The sequence below is a fragment of the Falco cherrug genome, chromosome 4 (assembly GCF_023634085.1).
Source record: "Falco cherrug isolate bFalChe1 chromosome 4, bFalChe1.pri, whole genome shotgun sequence".
NCBI lineage: Eukaryota > Metazoa > Chordata > Aves > Falconiformes > Falconidae > Falco > Falco cherrug.
The window spans coordinates 61163931-61187609 of NC_073700.1; the positions used below are offsets into that span (position 1 = coordinate 61163931).

At 36.8% G+C, this 23679-nt stretch overlaps 1 protein-coding gene across 1 annotated transcript in view; it reads right to left on the reverse strand.

Annotated features, from left to right (window-relative positions):
* Positions 1 to 23679, reverse strand: part of PTPRN2 (protein tyrosine phosphatase receptor type N2) — a 663576-nt gene that overhangs the window by 403718 nt on the left and 236179 nt on the right. The window contains exons 5-6 of the mRNA XM_055709440.1: positions 19150 to 19312; positions 5062 to 5536 (exon numbers count right to left, since the gene is read on the reverse strand). Of these exons, the coding sequence (XP_055565415.1) occupies positions 5062 to 5536; positions 19150 to 19312 (638 nt within the window). The remainder of the gene's footprint in view (positions 1 to 5061; positions 5537 to 19149; positions 19313 to 23679) is intronic.

Here is a 23679-nt window from a genome sequence, read left to right on the forward strand (position 1 = left end):
GCAAAGGGGAAAACACTACAGGAAAAAGGGCTAAAGAGGAGGTTTTACTTTTCACAGCAAAGGAAGAAGTAGTTAGAGACTAGGAAAGAAGAAGTAGAAACTCTTCTGCTCCTGGGAAAAGGCAGCAGAACATCTGTGGTTTTGCAGGGAGACAAGAAGCAAGGATTATTTCTCATCAGAAAAAAGAGGCCAAGACCTGAGAAACATCTGTCATTTTTTGGACCACACAGTGTTAGCTGAAGAGGTTAAAGCTTGCAGCTGACCATCAACTTCTCAATGCCATCTCAAGAGAGAGATTAATGTCCTCTAACTTGACCAAATAAACTAATGCAGTTTTCCCCAAACTAATTAGTCAATATAGACCAAGATAAGTTAAGCAGCTTAAATAGTAGGTTTACTGTGAGTCAAAGAGGGTTTTGACACATGGGGAAGGTGGTTTGTTGATGTACTTTCTTTGCCAGGTTAAAAAGATACATGTTTCCAATAATCCACCCTGATGATAATACAAAATTCTACTGATTTCATTATAAAATTCAGCTGAGGGTGTATGCTGTGAACTTTTGAAATTTACTTTAAAAAGCTTAGTTTTAAACATACTTGAGTGTGACTAACAATAAAAAAGATAGTTAAATCTATGATGTTCAAACTGTAGCAGCCAGCAAAGATTATGGTACCACAATGAAACAGCAGGGTGCTTTGTACAGGAAAGCCAATGTTCAGTTACAAGAATCAAAGACTTAATCTCACAATCTATGCCAAACTCTCTGGGCCAAGATATTTGGAGGCAGCAAAATTAGGACTGGCATTTGATGGAAGCTGAGCAACACTTCACAGAAAACTTTGAATATTTTCATTTCCACATTTCATTGTATTGTATCCATCCTCGTTACAAATTTAATAATACAGTAAAAAAATAATAACCAAATATTTTTGTTTAGGAAGGTAATCTACAAGAGCAAGTTGATCCAAACTGCAATAAACGTTTTCACTAGGTTTGAGCAAACTTAGTTCAAGAAACTTTTTCAAGAAGCACAACAGCTACCTGGAAGATGGCCATTTGGAGAAGATGTTACACATAGCAGCAATGCAGGAAATTAAACTAGGAAACACCAGCACTGCCAGATTACCTTAGAAGTCTTGTGTCTGCTTAGGTATCATTTTTGTTCTTGTGTTTTATAGAACTATCGGACAAAAACCTGACAGAAAAATCTAAATTATTGAAGCAGAGCTAATAAAGTCAGCAAAGAAAAGACAGAATATGTGTCAGTTCCAAATCAAAACTAAAACTTTTCAACTAAAACATCAATATTTGAAAAGAAATCTTAAAAGAGAATTATATTTCAGAACATATATAATTAAAAGAGCTATATTAATGTAGCACTACTAGATTTTTGTTTATTTCGGTTGTTTCACAGCCAGCTGTCAAGGCCAACTACTGAGCTATTCAACTACACACAGTCAATATAGCCCTGTCATCTCTATTCCATTATGTTTTTCCTAACTAACTTCTCTCTGTACCTATCACCTTAGCCAAGTCTTATCTCTCTAGTCCACTTCCACAGGCTCATAGTCAATAACAAAGCAGTCTCAGTCTCAAACAAAATGGAAATGGGGGAACAGGGCAGGGAGCCACACAAGGAAATGAATGGCCACAGGCCGTATTCCAGATAACACTAACTGGCTCACTGCAGGTCATTTAATAGACCTGTTACGGAGCTGCCTCCTGCCCCTCTGACGCTGCTATTCCTGCCCTGGTCAGTGTCACCTGGGCACAGTTTATCAAACTCCTAAACACTTGTGTGAATGTGAGTACAACTTAGTCATTATATGCTACTTTTACTGAACAGCTACAAGTGTCACTTAAAATGTCAAGGACCAAAGCTAGCATGAGGAACATCATGTTTTCGGTATACTAGGAGGAACAGTCGCCAAAATGTCTGTAACAGCCTGGTGAAATGAAGGTCTAAATAGAGTCTTCCTAACTTCATGAGGTTACTGATACGATGTTAATATAATGTCCATGTTAAATATGGATGTTTCCACTTGTTATGGCACTTGTCCATGTTTGTATATAATTTGCATGTCATTGGATAAGGCTGATACACAAATAGATATTAGTGCATCTATTTACAAACACCTTTGGGTAATTTAAGGAAATTATGATGAAATTATTGAAATCACAAAATATTGCTGGAGAAAGACCAAAACCCAGATGGATACTGCAATGGCATATCGCTTAAGCAGCATGTGTACTCGAACATGCATGGACCTCTGCAGAGCTTTTATACTCTCCCACTGATGCCTTCTAAATAGAATCGGCAATGCTCAGCCGTGTTTCAGAGGGCTTGTACTGCAAACCAGATTTCTCCCTCAGCTCCAGCTTCTGCAATGAAGGCAGCAAATTTCTTTTCATAGTTACCTTGCAGCCCTGAACAGTAAAGGCACATATATGTTAGATCATGTAATTTTTAATATCAGCTTCACCAGTAGAATTCCCTAGTAGGTAACAATAGCAGCTTAGCAAGGGAAAACAGCTGTTTATTGTACAGCGTATAAATCATGCCCCAAACTCCACTGACACAACTGCCAAAGCCAGCTTGCCTGAGAACCGACCGCGGTGTATGGCAGCAGGAACTTTGCTCGCACTCTCACAGGGTGGTCTGTCATCTTCTACATGATCACCCTACTGACCACACTTAGCTGTAGTCAGCAGCTAAGCACCATACAGATTGGTGACCACAGCTTTGCAGACAAAGGATGTACAAAAATATCTTTGCTCTATAAACATGGGAGTTTGTTTTATTTTGGGAAAAATAAAATAAAAATATCTGAATTATCAATTTTGTGACCTTTCCAAAGCAACAGAGAGATGTATTCTATAATATTTAATACACCAAAAATGAGTAACTAGAAAAAAATCACTTAAAACTGGGAGAGATGTAGTCTATAATATTTAATACACCAAAAATGAGTAACTAGAAAAAAATCACTTAAAACTGAGCCAAATTCTAAATATGGCTGGTGCAGAAGACAGATTAATGATTCTGCTATTGCACAGTGACTACAAAGGCAGTACCCACACACATCATGCTACTCCTAGAGGTAGTAGTTTCCAAATCTGATAGGAAAATAGCTCCACATTTCCTTCTCTTGTATTTTTTCCTCAGGGTGCCTTGTTAGCTAATTTACCTGCCACTGTTTTGCAGCAATTCTCAGTGCTAATCTGCTCAGTACCTTCTCGATTGTTCTCCCAGTCTAGTTCCTTTGTCTAATTCTGTATAAGATGTAGTAGAGAACTGAGCTTATGTGACTGCACCCCATGCTTTCCAGTTTTTCAAACATTCTGTGCTTTAGGGTGCAAGAGAGAAACAACCCACAAGTGTACAAAAATCCTGAAGCACCAGAGAGAGTGGAGAAAGGTTAAAAGCAGAAAGAGATGATGCAGTCAGCCTGGAAAATCTGAATCCAAACCATCATCATTCCAATGGACATCATTTTAAACAACGAATATGTTGGGATTTGTCTTCACCACTTCCTTATGAGACTATTAAGTGGCTCAAAAATACAAAGGAAACCATATTATTTCCTACTTAAATGATTCATAATTTTAGTCTATGCAACATTTAAAAGCTAATGCAATGGAAGAAGTTCCCACAGGGCACATTATGTATGTGAAGTCATAGTAGTACAACCCAATGAATTGTGAAACATGTTATTCCCTCTAAGTGTTAAGCATTTTTTTTCCCGGTTGGCTCCTACCAGGAAAGGTGAAGTGGAACAGCTGGAGGATAATGAAACCAGCATGTGCCTAGTTTGTTTTGAGTCTAGTAACAAAATTGTCTAACCTGTGCAAGAGACTTACAGTGCCACCTGGATTTGATTTTACATTATAGTTCGTTCCTTGAAACCTGTTATCTCTGGGCACCATACCAAGAATGCTTTCACTTCTGAGCATCCCTTGATTGCAAGCATTATCTTTCCTCTGTTGCAACTTTGACATTTCTGTGTATTCTGTTTTTTAAAAAAACCCAACCATATAAATCAAAGAATGTAAAACTTTATGGATTATAGTAACTACAGAAAGGATTCAAAGGAACCCTCTTACATATCACCAAAATCCATTGGGATAGTGGTGACTGTGGTGTTAACAGATGTAACTGTTTGGCGATGGCTGAGGAACAATTCTTTCATTTTTCAGGCATTCTGAACCACTGGAATAACATCAATAGTTAGATGAGTTTAAAGAAACAATAAAGTCAATGAGAGTTATTTCCTCAACTGTAGCTGATCCCTGGCCATGATGTGGAGACCCATCATGTCTCACAAAGCAGCACATAAAGTGTATCACAGCATCCCATGAGAAGTTACACTCCATCTTCATTTAAATATTAGTCAAACTATCACATACAAAGGAAATCAGAATTTGGCCACTGTTAAACAGCATTAGCAAAAAAAGATGGAAATCCAGCAAATGGGTTGTTTCTTATAAAATGTCTATCCAAAACTAGATGTAACCTCACCTTCTTGATTTATACTGTGTCCACCTAGCCACACAATTGACGGATGCCTCTCCTCTCTGTTCTGTACCAGAATTTATCTCAATGTTAACTTCTGTGTCTAACTTTGAATTTTATCCATGGTCCTTGAATTTCTAGCTAAATACAGAGAAATGGAACAAAACCAGGCATTTCTATATTACCTATATATAGTGTGGGATGTATACATAAAACCAGATTTGATAGGAAAGATATACCCATAATCACATGTTGTTTGTAAAATGCTTTGAAAAATATAACAAGTTACATAAATGCTACAACTTATTGAGTGCCATATATTTCTGCATGCATATGGAAGGTGGGTTGAAGAATGTGGGTAGATGTTTGCAGAGAAAGTAGTTAGGATGATGAACATTTTTACTGTATTATGGCAGATATAAATATGCCAATAGTAGGAGATATATCAGAATGTCTACTTTTTTTTCCCCCCGTTTTTTTTGCAAAAATACTCAGTGAATACAAGGAAAACTTCCAATAAGTTAAAATAAGTAAATATCAGCTTTACCATCCACTACACTCAGAGGGTCCTTTGGATCATCTTGGGAAGCGGATTTATGATTCAGCATCTCAGGGGTCGGCCCCAGCACTCCAGATGCAGGTCTTGGCTTGAACAGTTTCTTCAGTTTAAAATCTTCTGCTTTTCCTTTGGCAAAAGTTCCATCAAAAGGACTGACTTGCGAAGAGTAGAATCTATCAGCATATATGTGAGGCCCCTTAGTCCTGCTGTGAGAGCTTTTATCATTGTTTTGTGCTGACAAGTTCTGAGTGATGTACGTATGCAGTGCAGCCATCAGAGATTTTTGGTCAAGCGCCGTTTCTGACTCTGGCGAGAATTTATCTGGCTGAGGCTGGCTGAAGGACCTCCCATGGAGATTTTCAGCATGCTGTTGATGGGATATTGATGTATGGGCCAAAGGAGATGATCTTTCTTTGGGTTTTTGCATCATGTAGTACCTGATAGGATCATTATAGATGTAGCTCTAGAGAGTAAAAGGGTGAAAAAAGGACTGGGTCATCATTGCTTTGTAATGATTATTGTTACACAAGGATCACAGACATAATCCTTAGTGTTTTACCGACCAGGAAAACAATAATTAGAATCTGTAATGCATATGTAGGTAGCAAACCTCAAACCGGTAAGTTTGCTTTAAAGAGGCACTATCGCTTAGGTACAAATTTTGTAAACCAGATTATTAAATTATCAAAAAGCAAAAGAAAGAGATCAGAGAGAGAATGATGCAACTTCAACTTGATATTAATTATCTATGCACTATCTGCATTCAGTCAGACACAGGGAAGTTAGTAAAGCCACTTTCCCTTTGGTTTTTACTAGACTTGAGAGAGTAACTTGTTTTGTTAGGTTACTTACCAAAACCTAGCAAGTCAAATAAACAATGTCATTTTTTAAAGAACACCAAGGAAGCAAAAAAAAATATTTTGTATATATTAAATACTTTGTTCTCTTTTAAAGGAAATAGTTTTGCTTTTTCCCTAAATTAAACCTCTAACCAAAATGCCCTCTGACAGTATAAAGAAAAATAAAAGCAGCCTTTAAAATGGGTTTCCATTTGGGTTTTGATTTTGTTTTGGTTTAGTTTTTTTCAGGTAAAATAACTCAGCAAACTAAGCAAGAATGTAAAAAATGTTTTAATCAAGCTAAAACCATGTTTTCATTGAAAAAGAGCTGGGTAAAAAGTGGAAAGGTGGGCTGGCACTAGAGTTTTCTATTTTCAGTTTCAGATTTTCAAGGATGCACCAGATGGGAATCTAGAACTGCAAGACAACATCCATAGCTTTCATTGATTTTTTTTCTTTTTGTTGATGACAAAATTTAGATTTGAGGACAAATTTTAAATTGCCTTTAAGTCCTTTAATCCTTTACCTCAGTATATGAAACAATAGACTCATTAATTAGTATTACATTTACTATAATTTAATTGTAGAGACATTTTTGGTTTTTGGTTTTAACAAACCAGTTCCACCCTCCTAAACAATTTCAAAAAACATTTTCCTTCATTCTCTGCTAAATACAAATATAAACCAAGACGTTTACTTATATTCAGAATGATTCCAATTAGATTCTTTGTTTCTAAATCCTTCAGGACACTTTGCTAAGTTGCATCCCATACTGTATGTATGTTGAAGAATGAGTCCTGCTTCTCAGCTGTGGTTTCTTGGTTAAACTGTCAAACAAACTACATTACAATGTGGGAAACTTAGGGCAGGGATTATTTCAACTCTCACTGCTATAAATTATAATGGAACACTAGTGTCCCTGTGCACTGATAGCATAATGGTTTAGGACAGAAAGAGCTGCAAAATACATAAAGCACAGAGACTATATACCCCAGAGGAGAGCAATTAGTAGAATTAGGCCAGAAAAATCATTATTTATATATTTTCTACTGAAATTTGTAAAGGCAAAATAAGTAAGGCTGATAAACTATTCCAGAAATGAATAAAAAACTTTAGATTTTATCCTGTTCTTTTTTTATAGACAATAATTTTGCTCTCCTTCTGAACAATTTTATTTCTTCTGATAAGTCAGTTGATTTTATAATATATATTCATAACCCTTGCTTTCCAAGAGGGTCATCCTCCCCTGAGAAATTATTGAAGAGGTTCATTCCATGATTCCATATGATGATTTGTAGACTTATGGCTTATGCAACTTTATTACAGAAAAAAATGCACTTTGGCTTCTTTGGTTTGTGATCCACCAGTGCAAGGCTTTTGACTTCTGCAGGTGGTCTTTAACATAGAAACATGTTTTGTTAATGTCAAGAAATTGGGCTAGAGTAAGACAGTGTCAAAGAATACAGAGCTAGAGATCAAGCCGCTTTTTGTATGAAATATTTTGATGTCCCCTGGGAACTGTATCAAACAACAGCAATATAACTGGTTTGGTGCACCAGCTGCAGGGTGTGCACTGCTCTGATCAACACCAAGAGGGGAGCCAGTTGTAAAAATACAAGTTCAACACTGTTTACATACTTAATAGCAAATCCTAGATGTGAAAACTACTAGTTGTATGTTTTTATTTCTTAATTTCAACAGATCTTTGCATGGGGTAATTAATTCTTTAATGACACTTAGATTCCTAGAAGGAACTGCAGAGGCTGATGCAAAGCAGTCCCAGACACACCAAGTAGTTTATAGAGAATTCACGTAAACTGCTGTCTGTCTATCCAGCCCCTGTACTCTCAACCTTGCCACCTTTTGGATGACCTTCTGGGGACAAGGGAAGGAAGAACAGGGAGTTGGGAAAGGGAGTAACATGACTGGGGGGAAAGGACATTCCCCATTCAGCCATGGAAACACATTGTCAGCTCAATCCAGTTTATGTGACTATACCACGATTTCGATTTCTGTCCCATATCCAGCTGCCTCTTTAGCCTTTGAAGCTTTACTAATAAATCAAGTCTTCGGGGGAGCAAAACTGCTAGACATCAAGCCACGTGTGAAAGATTAGGTTCAGGAGATGTGGGCTGGCTTTTGATGAGATATTTAACAAGTCCAAATACCCTTTAACATTAACAGATCTGTGATTTCCTGCTCCTGCAGACAACAGGCATCAAGAAAGAAAACACAACAAAACCACCAGGTGATTGTTCACAAATTGGATATAAGTAAGTGCCAGTCCTGAGCTCAGAGCTGCACCTCTATCAAGAAGGGGCAGCCTCTCAGCAGCTTGACAGGTCACACTTTGGGCAGTAAGGGATGAAATATTAAAAGTTCTAATTAAAGTATAGCACCAACAGCTCAGCTGTCTGCACAGTACACTCAGATACCAGCCCATCTGATGTAGCTTAGTCTGACTTAATTAAAGGGATCTCACAGCTGCATGGCAATCCTCAACTTGGAGGAGAAAAAAACCCTACCTTGCCACCCCCATCTCAAACAAAACACAGCACCTGAAGTACATGTGCCAAATGAAATATGCAAGGTGAAACCCAAGTAAAATTGCAGTACAGATAAACATAACACTAGATTATGGGTTTGTCTAAGTGCCATGGGAAAAAACATCTATTTTTTACAGAAAAAGATATGAGAAAGATCTGTTATATGTAGTTTGGAATCCAGTGATGATTTAAATCTTAAGTTACTAGTAACAATTGTAGAGCAATGTGATAATCTTATTTGCAGTGGTTTTGCAATCAAACCTCCTGAGCATGGACATTGCTAGTTTGACTTACTTCAAAGTTAAATGGCATAATCCATGGTCAGTGAAAAGAATCTGCAAATTTCCTTGTTGGTGCCTTTGGAGAAGCTGCTAACATTACGGAGAAGCAGAAGGAAACAGGGAGTAAGGAAATTTTAAAGAGAAAATGATTAAACTGGTTTAATATAAAGAACTGCCAACAATAATAAAAGAAAAAAAAAAGACAAACATTTAATGCAATATGTAGAACTAACAAAGAATACCATAGCTACCTTATAGATTATTTATACTGAATAGGGTTAGAATACAAGTCCCTATTACTATCAGGAACTTTTTTCTTTTTTAAAAAAAATAGGTAAGATACTGCTCAATTATCTCATGTCACTGATACAACACCTTTTAAAAAATGCTCCAAATTGCTTAAAAAATCAGTTAAAAAAATCTTATTTCTCCATCTGCACAGGATTTTCCTCTTCTTCACCACCTTTCAAATAAGCTATCTCAATAATTCACACATTATCAAAAAAGCCCACACACTAACCTTTCTGAAGTTGAAATTGTTAGGGCAATGTCTTGTATGGTTTAGGTGTGTAAGTAACTGACATTTTCTGCATGAAAGTTCACAGAAGGGCACAATAAATTACACTGTGCAGATGCACTGTGCAATAGTCTACGGACTACACATTTTCTTTTTTTCTTTTTTTTTTTTTTTAAATATATTAAAAAGGGGACTGGATTAGATGCATGCAACCCAAGGCACAGGTAAATGCTGTTCAATTTATCCACAAAGGGGTAGATTGATGTAAATGTTTCACCCAAGTGCAGAAAGAATGGAATTAAATTTATGACAAAATAGTTACTTTCTTGAGGATACATTTGTTAAATCTTGAAGTCATATAAAGCTAACAAAAAATCCCTTAGGAATGCAAAAAGGAGAAATCTTCCTCCCACAATTTTATTTAGCTTTTTCTGTTTGATGCATTTTCACAGATTAATTTATGTTTGCTACCACCTAAATTTGGTTGGGTCATGATTACACCTACAATACTTCATTTGTTGTTCTTATTTGAGATAGGGGCAGTATGCTTACTGAAATTAGAAAATAAAATCACAACAAAGACTGGAACCAGGCTCTCCCTCAACAATGGTGTGATAACATAAAAGTTTCCAAAGGCTACCAAAAATGAAATCATCTCATACTTTAACTCACTGTGAGGAGTGAAAGAAGCGTAACTTTTTCTACCAGAAGCAGTCTGGATATTTTGTGACACTCAGGCACTTGCCTCATATAAACTCCTGATGTGGGAAACACATGCACTCATGTGAACATGTAACTTAACAGGAGCACAAGTGGCACTGCCTGACTGCAAGATCGAAGTCTGGGCTGTGAATTTGTACACCTCAATTTACCTTTACTTGGAGAGAAATCCAGCCAGCACTGAAACCTGAGGGCCCAGAAGTCCCTGGGATGGAGCTGTGTCCTTTGGGTACCACAACTAAAGTAGCCAGGCCTGTGCTAAAAAAGTTTCAATTCTTTCAGCTGGTGAGCTGCTGCTTTCATACAGTGCTGCACTGTCAGGAGGATATCTTAGCAGGTTTACAGCTAGGTTCTAGCTCACTGAAAGAGGGGAAGTCCTAAAAGCCACTGCGTGCTGTAGACATGATGTTACACACTCTGCACCAAATTCAGTGTTACGTTTGTCTGAAAATAATAGGTAAAGGCAAAGAAAGATTCAATTTTTTGAGCAATAGTGGAGCAAAAACCTTCTCTACCAGCCTTTTTTTACTATGTATAATGACATTATACCATGGCAAGAAAACACTGCATAAACCCCAAGAACCTGGAAGACTAAGTAAGAATCCAGAAACTGAAAAAGAGGTCAAACCAGTGTCTCCTGCAGTGATGAGATAGCATCAGGCCATGGTCTTTTGACAGATTCATAGGCTTAAAGCAACAGGCACCATCACAGTCATCTCATCTGACCTACTATTTCAACTAATAATTTTCTGTAACTATCTCCTATTTTCTTTCTGAGAATTACAACAGCTTTGAAACCATTTAAGAACTACATCAGAGAAGTAAAAATGGCAAAGTTTGTTAATTAACACCCCGTAGTTTGCAATGTCAAAAGCTTGATCAAGCAAAAGGGGTCCTCAGAGTCTCCTTTGATCAAAACTAGTGATGACTTTGCTTCCTAATGTGAAATTGCAGTGTTAACAGGATTTTCTGGAGTCTGACTGTATACCATCCAATAATCTACACCGCTGTAATTTCAGTTGACAGAGATTTGATTGTGAGCAGCATATTCTACTCCTCTTAAAAAAAAAAAAATCATCCAAAACTGGATGAAAAAAGAGAGAGGATAAATACATTGGCTTCTTTCATGTATGTTACTATTTAAGAAATTCACTTTTAAGTCCAAATGTTCCCAGCCATTCTTGATCTCTTTTGGGATGATCTTACCTGCATGCCTACCCTTCAACCTTCTCCAACAGACTCTCTTGCATGAATAATTTTTATCTTTAGTCACCATTTCTTGTGTTGCTGAGGAACTCACTACCTTTAGTTCTCATAACTAACTGCTGGTTGTTCTCTCTGTTTCTGACAAATCTCCATCCTATGGGCTAAACCAGAGTTCCCTTGGGCATAGAAGTGCTGGATGGTCTCTCTGACATTCATCATCAGCTCATCAAACAAAAAATGTTAGTTTTACACATTGGGTTATGCAATAACCTGGTTTGTCTTTACATATAAAGGGTGAAATGTGTGGAGAAAAAAATGACAGGTGAATGAACCCCAATAACCTGATCAATGCCAAGAGGCCCCTCCCCCAGCTCCTCCCTGGGCCACCACAGCAAGCCATCAGCCATGATGTCCAGGACTCTTGTCTGGATCACCCTGCGGATTGAAGGAGTTACTGCCTACAGGGTTGTGGGACTCCTTACAGGATGCCAGGAAAAACATCTTGTCATTGTACAAAGCATATAATAGGATGTTTAGAGAAAGGACCAGAAATCAGGGCGGGTTGGGGAACAGCTGTGGTGTAACAGCAGGAAAAGGCAGTAAAAGGGAACCAGTAACATGTAAGCAGGTTGGCTAGTACACAAGTCTGACCATACGTTGTCTCTGATCACCACAGTCTATCCCATCTTCTCAATAAACTCTATTTCTAACTATTCTTCTGGGTGAGAAGCTCTATTATGTGTGCATGTCTGTATGGTGGTCTGAGTGCCAATATCCAGAGTCAGACCATGGGTCCCATGGTGCCTATTGGCAGTACCTGCTCCACTTGGCTACTGGTTAGACATGGGGACACAGACTATCAGGCTACCACGTTCAGAAGCTCTTTAACATTACCAGTAGGAACCAAAAAGTCACAGTCAGCCCCCAGTGAAAGGTAGAAATTGTGCAGCATGGCAATCAGTGCCGATAGATATACCAGGGTGTACCAGCTTCCCTTGTTTAAGAACAGTTTGCTCATATGTCAGTTAAGTCTGTTACTTAAGGCTTCAGTGAATGATGTTTAAACACATTTTCTGTAGGCATATGCTGGTATATTGAGCTATCTCACTATCTAAAGATGATTTACATAGAAACATGAAGATCTTCATCTGCCAAGAGTTGAGCACATTAGCACCATTTCAATATACTTATAATTCTAACATATGAATCTAGAGAACACTTTTACCCAAAGAAATGCAAACGATTAGAGATCTTCAGGATCCACACCTACAACACTGTTTTACAACTCCATTGAAAGCAACCAACTATTTGCTGGACAACTGCTTCAGGTAAGGTGAGGTTTTTTCCCCTCATTAAAAAAAAAATATAATTGTTGTTGCACTGTCCTGAAATGTATACACCAGCACAGTCACACAGAGGTTAGATAAAATAAGTTTAAATTTTTGTGAACTCTACCCTCTCATTTGATGAGTATGATCTAAAAATAAATACGGAATATACGCTAAAATTTGTACCAGCTCCATTGTCTTCTATTTACTGAGCTCAGTGTACCAAAGAACAGTGAGTAAATATTTGCAAGACAAATAGCAAACTTGCAGGAGAAATGACAGAAGCAAACCCTCTAAACACACGGTATTTTGGAAGACACATGGTATTTTGCAAAAAAAAAAGAGCTGATTTTGAAGGGGTGGGGAGGGATCTAAAAAAAAAGCAAAGCTTATTGTTCAGTCTGTATTTGAGGTTTTAAAACAATCTATGTTTCATCTGGGAATTACCAGCAATTAATTAACTGCCCTTTTAAATAAGCCTCCAGACTTGACACACATCATTTATAATATAATTTCTACAGTACATGTATCTTCAAATCAGTGTTAAAATAATTAATCTTTAGAAGACAGCTGTGCAATAAGGGAAATTATGATTTCTATGTTAGATGTGGAAATTCTGTCACAACTGATAGGTGGTAGGTAAAGGTAGGTGTCAGGTCTAAGACTTGAAAAGCATGATATTGGCACTAGAATCTTCACTTACCAAATTATTAATTAAAAAATTAAATCACAGTTCACATTAGATCACCAGACTGTGTATTTATGCCACAACTATAATTTTACTAGGCTTTGTAGCCATGAGTCTGCTAGATCTTCAAACGTAGAGGTACTAGTCCTCCCAGAAAAAAATTGCTATCTACACCAGATTCATGCAGGATGGCCAGCAAGACAGATTTTACAATGTCTTATTTTATATATATGTATTAGAATAGATGATTCACAACTTGGAAATTCCTTTTTTCACTCCACTGATCATAAAGAGTTTAGTTTCACTCACACCAATACAAAAAACTGTATTTGGTCAAATGAGTTCTACTCTGGTAATTACAGAGTTTTCTTTGTTTGCTGGGTTTGGGGTTTTTTTTTCTTTGTTTTTGTGTTGTTGGTTTTTTTTAAAGGACTGTCATGTTTTCATTTTACTGAAAAGAACAATGGAGAGGAGAATGATCCAAAAGACAAAATACTTTTCTGGGATTTGAGGCTTAACTTTTAGTGTACACTGTACCAAAAAATTATGCACTACCTCAGAAAAGCTATACAATCTGTCTATGTCAGAGTATTAGTTCTTCCGTACTCTGTAATGGCATAAGGTAAATAAATATATCAAAACTTGTGAGACATTCAGATACTATTCTAATGGTCATTGTACAGATATGCCAATAGATGGACAATTCTGTAGTTTCAGGGAGACTCCTTTATCAATTATTCCTGATATTTGTATGGAAGTGTTTATGCATAGGGTTAATTATATTTTTCTTATGTATACATAATTCCACATAAATGAAATATGAACTTAACATTTATATAAGCAGAGTTTAAATGTATACTTTACAGAAAGTTTTTTGACTTTTCAGCAGTCAGCCTTCAAATCAATTTCTGATGAACTTCATTCAGTACTGTATTTTAATCAGTGTTAGCTAAATAAAGGTCCTGCTTTTTTGCATCAAAGCTCCAGATTAAAATGAGCAATGACTGCGTAATTTCTTACTAGTTAATCACAGTAATTATTATTTGCAGATAAGTTCAGAGTACATCTTTGAGCACCTGTGCACTCAGATTTTCTAAAATAAATAATAATCCTTTTTAAAAATTACCACATATCCTAATTCTTTCAGGAGATCAATTACAAAGCATAAAACAATTGATTTTCAACCCAGCAAAGATATGAGTCATCTTCCCTGAATGTGAAGGAGGAAAACAGGTGGAAGGTTCCCTCTTGCAGTAAGGACTAAAATATAAGCTTTACCAAATGCTTTGTCTAACCTTTGTACCCTTCTAGATTCCAGCAAACTGACTCTGCCACAACAGTTTTTGTTTGCACCTTGTTCCCTTTCAGCGCCATTGTACTGCTGGTCTAACAGCCAGCCATACCTCTCTGTCGCTAACCAGTCACTTCATGCGGTTCCCCTTCATGAAATCTATGAAGAGCTTTACCTTTATTAATTACTTCTTTGATGTAAGCGTTCTGTTTTTTCCCAGACTCGTTGGTTTAAAATTTATAATATCTCAGACTTGGAGATTTCTGCAATCACAATATTTATACATAAAGTATACCTTGAAATGAACGTAAGTAATTAAAAACCAAAGAAACAGAAACAGCAGAAAATAGATGAAACTCCCTGAGGACTCGGAGGCAATTTTCTCTTCCTCCCTATACTACATATAAGGGCCTGAATGGCACATGAGCCTAAGGAAGACCTTAGCAGCAGGTAGGACCATGTCTGAAGACCTCAGAGGCTAACTCAGGAGGAAGGTATATAGAGCAGTTACACGAATCTTCTAGCCCTAAAACCTAAACCATAAAAGACCCCTGCAACAAGAAATGCAGCACTAGCACAAGTACAGCAGGCAACTTCCTTATTCCTACAGCCTGTCCAGAAGGTTTCCTGGAGGAGCCAAAGGAGCATCCAACCCCAGAGTGGAGCTGGGAGACCAGAAGCGTGACTGGGCACTGGTCATGCAGTGTGGTGGACACGATTGCTGTGTGCTATAGCCCCTGTGTCTGAAATGAGCCCAGCACAGCGCTGTTAACCAAAGCAGTGCACTTTTGCCGGCATGAGGCATTAAAAAATTCACAAGTCAGGCTACCAGAAGGCAAGAGATTATGTTAAACTGATAGCTAGTTCAAGGAAAAAACAAACAGTTCCAGGTGACAGGGTTTTTTGTTTGGTTTGGGTTTTTTTTTTCTCCTTCTGATTTTGAGACTTCTAAGTACATTTGTATCACATTTCAAATCTTCTCTTTCTGTGATGGCTAAAAAATTATTCTTGGTCAGATGAAGGCAGCATAATTGAAATCTCCTGTAACTATTCAACTGCAGGCATTTGGACTTTTTTTAAAAAATATAAGATCATTCTTCACTGCCTTGTCTAACAGCTGGTGATGGTAGACAAAAGGAGTATTTGCTGCCATACTGATCACTTTTGCTGCCTCTCTTTTTTGCTTTGTTTAGCAGCCACTGTGGACATAGCTATTTTTCCCTTTTTCCATCTCCTTTATTTAAAGATTTCCTCCAGGCTTCCCACATGCCCCTGCTATGCAAACACACAGAGCTCACCAGCAGGGCTACCATCAGCAGCAAAGCAAGCAAGCTCTCCTTTTACAGCTGACTAGCTTTAGCAATACCATTTGCATGCTATCCCTTCAAACCCAACAAAACCCTGCTTCTCAGTTTCTGTACGAATGTCAATAGTACAGTATTTTTTTCAGGGGGTTGGGTTTGGGTATTTTTCTATGAGAGGAGTTTTTCCTAACCAGAGGGTAGAAGAGCAGGGGAATTCCCACATGATTTGAAGCCTCTGCATTTCTTGCCTCAGTAGATAAGATAAACCAAGCTATCTCATTATGTGTTTGTGCCTGGCTATATGTCATTTCCCATACTAAGTCCAGGTTTGGCAGAAAGGAATCAAAAAGACTGATAATGCAGCATTTTGTGAATGGTAAAACCTTCATTAAGCCCAAGTGGAGGGGAAAAACACCAAACAAAAACCCACTAGCTAATGCTTAAGTAACAAATGCCCCCAAGTGCCCATTTTCTGAACAACTCTTTTCAGCTTAACTAAAGTGAAATGCTCTTTACAGCTGTAATCCTCGGGAAACAGACCCACCAAATCTTCTGATTTACTGCTATTTATCCACTGGCAGAGTCATTATCAACTGGCTAGATTACAGCCTGCCGTAGATACCGTCTAAATACCGAGAAAAATTTTTAAGTTGGTGGTGAACTTCAAGTGCTTCAAAAATCACTCAGAGAAGCTCTTGCAATAAATGGTAGGCATTATAGGAATTTTGATCCATCACATGATTTAAGTTAATTAGTGTTATTTCTGCCACTGTTGTATCAAGCCTCAAGCTGATAGTTCTTTGAACAAAGGAAATAGGAAAAAGTTACTTGTTTTAGGTTTTGCTGTGTCTTATTTTACAGCTTTATGTATAACTGTATGTATTCTGTCTACTTGGTAATGTTGAAGCTCTGTAATTTTATTCCAATAATACATGTGGAAGATAGTACCAAAACTAAAGACCAAAAGTTTGTAAAACACTTTGATTAATAATATTCATGTTCAGATACTAAATAACACTTTTGGAGTATAACAAATATTTTTAAATCTTTGCCTTTATTCTTCCTTTGTTTTATTCTTGGCCAGAGTCCTCTGATGACTGTTTTGGAATAAATCAGAATCCACTCAGGAAGCCTGCCTAGAAGCACTAAATTTCTGCAAGATTCAGCTGTGCTTCATAGCAAGTAAGGTATCAAAGCCAACAGTGTTACATCTCCTGCTCCCCAATAACAAAAATGAAGTGACAGAGATAAACATATACTTGAAAGAAAATTATTTTTAAGAAGGACAAAGGCTCTAAAGCTGCAATTTTAGGTTTAAGTAGGGTAAAGTACCTCTATCCTACCCTTATTTTTAATCAGCAAAGTGCAAGAAAGTTAAAAAGATAAGATCTTGCTTCAGTTATTTAATGTAGGGTCATAACTAATCTAAACACAAACAAAGCTACTAAGATTTTTTGAAGCATGCAATTAAAGTGCCAAAGAGCCATTTTCAATTTCAAGTGATATGACCATATCAAATGCAGCTCTTACACTTACTTTCCTTCCTACTCTTTTCAAACTGTTAAATTTAATATTTTTTTTCTGCTTTCTGGAGTAGCAAAAATCCTGTTTTCTCTTTTGTTTAAATATTATTTCATTAATGATCCAATGAATCAAGGCACAAATACAGTGGCCGTCTTCTTTCTTTTTAAAGAACAGCAGTTGCATTTGATTTGCAGAGGACAGAGAAATGTCTCCAGGATTATTTAAAATTCATGACTGAGTGCTAATTTTTAAAATAATTTTCATTTGTAAATATATATTTTTTATATTACAGGTAACACATCTGATTCAGTGTCTGTTGTTTTAAAACGCTTTTCAGTAAACAGAAGTGTACAGTTTGCTCCTATACATGCTTCATTTCCAGATTTTCTCCTCTTTATCCCACTCCCCCAGGCTTCAGAGTACCCATCTCCATGGCAACACTCGATAAGGTTGGTGGGTGGTGTTATCACAGCAGGCTTCCCCACAGAAGGTCTCAACCATATGGATTATTTATGAACTTGCATGACAGCACCAGACCCACTGAAATACTTCTTGAGCAAGTTTTCTTGTCTCTGAAAGCCAGTGATTCAAAGCCGGGCATCCTCACTGCAGTCAGTGCCCATGAATAGAGAGTGCAGAAAAAGTACCATGAAAGCGGTCACTCATCCATCCCAAAAGCTGCCTTGCCACTGCCTATAGGTTCCTTACCCTTGATGAACACCTAATGACACACGCCATAAATCATAAGCTCTATATATGCCAATCAGTGAAATGGGAAACCTGCAGCTTCTGACAAGGATAGTAACATTTCAAGTTATGCCATCACTATATAGTTGATACAACTGATACTGTTGTTGGGAACTGGTGTTGCAGATACACTGCAGTAGTTCTGTGTCTCTGAGTTAGCGCCTAGAAAAAAAAAGTTTGGCTTTAACACTATGTTTTCTTTACCTGATTTTTTCCTAAAACTTCAGTATGTTTTTTAGCTAAGGTGGTTGCATTTGCACTTTATTCATGCAAACAGCACATACAATTTCTTTTTAAAGGATTGCTATAATAACAGCTTATTTCTTTAAATTAATAGAGTATTTTGGCTAAACACAATTTTCGAGCAAAAGATACAGGCCTGTAACGGTCTGTCATAAGCAACCCCTCCACCCAATCAGTTTTATAAATTTATCAAGCTCCATCTTCGAGCAAGACAGATTTTCTCTAGGAAAGAAAAAAAAGTGTTTTAGTTCTCAAACAGGCATTTGTGTGTTTTTTTAAAAAATAGCCAATACTCAAGATTTAATGGTTGTGATTTATCTTCCTAGCTATCCGCATATTTCTAATGTATACATATGAACCGTAATTGGTCATGATAGGCTTTCTTTATAATCAATAAGGAGGAAATGTTGAGGCACAATTCATCTCAAAATCTGCTCAAAGATTATGTTAATTGTACTCTGAGCACCATCAACTCCAGCAAGAATTCAAAGGGTAGTTCAGCCAGCTTTTTGGAGAGGAGCCACTCAGATGCTGCAAGAATGGTTTCAGATCAGTCAGTGAAGATGTTACCACCTTTATCCCACTCTTCCTCCTTCCTCACATACAATCCATCTCTAATTGAGATTAAATACTCCAGTTCAGAAAAGCTGTATTGTTTACAAGGGTGAAGATGACTCAGGTCATTCAGAGAGAACTTGATTAGTGCAGTTACGATAATCAGTTGGAGGAGGCAGTAAGAAACAATGTCTGCTCTTGAGACAGAAGGGAAAACTGAAAAATAAGGAGAATTCAGAGAGGGAAGCCAAAATGACATAATGTGGTAACCACATTAGAAACACTACCTTCATAGAAGCTTTGTCATTTGTCTTCCTTGGGTATAAATTTGTAGTTGCAGACTGGGAGAGAATACCGAGATATTTAAGATATTGCTGAAGAGAATTGGCCAAGTCAACATCATTTTCCAGATCATAATTTCTTCCATTATCTGCATTCAGCCCCACAGTCCTGCACAGAAAAAGCAAGGAAAAAAAAGTTACCAGCCTGTACAACATAACAAAGTGCCCAACTAAAAAGGCACTGCAAACCGCTTAAGTTAGTTCCATACACAACAGTCGCTCAAAAGCTTAGCAACCACAAAAGTATAGAAAATTCAATGTTTCAGCAAAAGTAAAAAAAAACTTGCACTATTAGCAATTTATTCCATGAATCAAAGTTAATGATCCAACAGGAAGTCAAATATAATGCTTACATCAAGGCAAAGCCATATTCAGAAGAAAAGAGAATGCTTGTAAAAAGAAAATATGGATCATTAAATTGCACCCCAAAGAAATATGAGATGGTTCTAAGATTTAAAAAAATTGCTGAATGATGATGAGATTCAACAACAATTTGGCCCTGCACCAATTTATGGAATACAGTGAGAATACTGGATGTGCAGAAATAACTGAGCAAGTCAGCTCCAGCAAACAGCTTAAAAAGGGAATAATGAGATTGAACAAGTATCTCTTTTGCTCTCCTCAGGTGCCCTCGATTCACAGGATGGCAGTGTTTCCTGAGTGGTTTAGACAGATCTTGGTGACGTTTGCAAGGAAAAGCTAAAAATGTGATTAAACAACAGCAGTGTAGAGATGGTTATATGGGATTCAGAGCAGTGTCTGCAATGAATCTGAATTATTACTGGCTCTCCTCATCTATCTCAACAACATGTCAATGATGATGATAATTTGAATGTCAACACCAGTAACTATTTCATTCCTTGTGCAAGAAAGCAGAGAGGGTTCCAAGTCTGCTTTCTTCCCTGTGACACATTGTTTTGAGGGAAGTCACCTTTTTTGTGTCACCGTTTCCTACCCACACACCTACATACTTCCTCAGTGATGAACAGCTCCAGGTGGAAGAGCCTTCCAGCTCAGGGACACAAGTCATCATTTGACTTTCAACATGTCCATGCCACTGTAAGCAAAGTTTTATTCTACCAGCCCATGTCATGGTGCTTATGTAGGGGCACAGCTTGAGAGTGCTCTTATGTCCTTCCTTCCATGCTTACAGATTTATCAAATGCGTGTCCTGACTAATTTAATACCAATAAATGTAATTAATAATCTAATTTACAGTGGTAGCATTGCAACCAATAGTGCTTAGAGGGTTGCTTACTTTGACGTACCAGAAAAAACCTGCACCTCTCCCCAGTGTAAAACAACCCATCAAGTAACCAAACGCCAAGAAAACAAAGGTTTACTGCAAAGAGGACTATAGTGATCTTGATATAATTCACCATCAGTCTTGCTTAGTCCTCGTGCTCTTCATACTTTTTACTCTTATTCCAGAGCTTTAAATTCTGCCTTATGACGAACTGTGGACAGGCAGGTAACACTGTTCACCTCCTTTTCAACTTAAAGCCAGAGGAAAACTGTTCTACAGTTTTAGAAAGAGCTGGACAGTGTGCTTTCTGCTTCAATAGAGATGAACTAATCCAAAGAGGTGAAAGTTTCCCAGTTTCAAAACCTCATCTTTCATTCATCAATTAATTCCAACACCTATCTTCTCCGTTCTTTGCTAACTTTGAAAAGAAAAGGAGAATGGAAATACCAGACCAAATTCTGCCCTGAGGATTTCCACTGGAGCTAATGGGAAATGAATGCACAGATAAAAGTCAGTATTCAGGTTAGATTTTCAAGCCCTTATTTACAGTGTATAATCACACCGGTGATAGAAGCAAAGTTTGGGGTCAAAGACTTCTCATTTTTCTTATGGAGACAGTAATTACACTCAAATTGTGTCTAAATTCCACATCAGTTGTAGTATTTTATACTGTAAACTTTTAGACATTTAAAAAGTAAAAGTCTAGCAAAGCATTACATTTAATTTGATGACAACTTTCATGAAATCCTATTAACACATCTGAAAGATTGTAAAAAAAATTTGTAGTTCACTAGTATATCACTGTTGTTCACCTTATTAACACAAAAACACATTAAGTGAGCTATTATTGCAACCAAATTAAAACATTTCTTTTAAATTTGATAAAGTGATATTGGAAAATGAATGAACAGAAGAAATGAGTTCTTCCTGTGCACTTATTTGGAAGCATTTTCAGTTTAAATTTGTTCTGAAAAAGGACTTTGCATACAATGAACTTTAGGGTATAAAGACAATAACATATATAATTATTTAGCCACAGAAATAATTCTATATTTGCTACAAAACCCCAATACTTTAGGAGCTTTTGTGCGGAAATATCTAAATCACTGCACCTCAGATATTTCTAGAATGTTGTCAATAAATACCAAACTTTTTAGAATAATGTTTCTCCCTTTAAAATGCTGTGAGAATCTTATTACTGACTTAATGATGGTTATATTATGGAAATAATGCTATACACCATTTCATACATTGAAGTTTGCTGGAAACATTTGTGGTTTTGCCTAATTGCACCAATGAACACAACTGACATTTATTCCCTGTGTGCAGAATGGACTCTTTTCCTTTATCTTGGATCCTCTTTCAAGAGTGGGGGTTTTTTGAAATTTAATAAGGGCCCAGGAAATACCGTGTACACTCCAGTTAGCCACCAAAGAAAGAACTTTCATCTTGAAATCAAGCTCCCAGTTTTAGCATTTTGTTAAGATGAAATCCATGTCTTCTGTTTCATCAGATTTCATACGCACTAATTTAGCCTAAGTCAATTTACCTTTCAAGTGTCTGAGTCTATTTTCTCGCTCTCACTAGCTCTGTGGGGATTAATGACTCATTAGTATGACTTCATATTGTCTTATTACACACGGTTACCCTTAATAAAAGGTCTTCCTGCCATAATGTTTCTTTGATAATTAGATACCTACACCAAGTTGCTTTTTTTAATTATTTAATTATTATCTGATAACATTTTAGCAAGTGCATTGAGCACACCGAGCATATAGCAAACTTGATGAGAATCTACAAGGTGCCAGAGGAAAAGTTCCTACTGTTCCCTGACCTACAGAATATATTGTAAATGGCAACAAGAAAAATCAATTAATGCTTTAAACTGTTGGCACATAAGATAATGCTTTCAGAAGCACAGCTTGGTAACTTCAGAAAATCTATCCACAATAGGAATGGCTATAAGTGGAACACATTTGAAATTCTGATGTTCCTAAAGTGTCAATAAACAAAATGGGTTATTTTTTTAACATATAGTTCTAGCTAAAATGCAAAACAGCTCAAACCTGATCACAACAGGAAGTCCTAAAAGCGATCATCTGTTTGTTCTCAGTCTAAAAACTAAATTATTTCTTATATCTTCTTGTACTTTTTATTTTTGTGTAACTATGAATCTGGAACACTGCAGAATACAGGCTTGATCTCATGGAAATCTGGCCTATTTTATCTTACTCTCATGAATAAAAGTTTCAGATACACTTATTCTAAAAAAAATCCCCCAGAAGATATTAAGAATCATTTCTGATACCATGTACAGAGAGTAATCCATACAGTAACAGCATTTTGTGTACCTAAGATTTTGTGTATCTAAGCAGCAGAAACATGTTTATGGATTCAACCGCATGTTGTTGTCACCTTTATGATAATCTATAGATCAGTATCTTCTGTAGAAGTTAAGTTTCTATTCTACTGTACTCCTGAAATGTATAGTGCTGTAATTTTAAGGAATGCTTTTGAATCAGCAAAAATGTGAAATATGGCGTCAGATTCTATGAATTTAAACAAAAGAGGCAAACACAGCTGAAGCCACTGAAGTATCAATTAAACAGCATTTTTATTTCCATAGAATAGAAATCTAGAAAAGGAAATTTTTTGCGGTATATGCAAAATACATACTGCAGTATCGGAATATCTAAAGTCCAACATTTATCTTGCCCATCAAAGCCAGAAGTTCCAGCTTTGATCCACTATGAAGAAAGTTTTCTAACAAAAAACACTTTCTTTTAATTTCATGAATTTTGAGATTGCTTTTCTTAAAATCATGCAGGAGAAAGTAAAATTTACCATTTTTAATGTTCCTAAAATTTTATGCATTTTAAAATTTTCTTCTGGGTATGTGTGATTGAGTTGCACTTAAAAGCCTGCAGGAAAAACCAGACATAACAAAATACATATGTGTATCTGTGTATCAAGTTGATATAATTGCAGGTCCTATAGCCATAACATTCTACAGAATTATAGACGTGCCTCTTGCCACCAGTAACTGCTAAGTCACGCCTCAATATCTTTCAAGCCATGAGGAAAATAGCTTCTATAATGCAAAGAATAGATAAAAATGTCCCAACACTGTTTTCTGTCATGGGAACTTGCATGAATCTCTCCTTCCTGGACAAACTTTGCAACTAAGCTTAGAGTCTATGGACTTCAAATCAATTACAGCTATGTTTTGG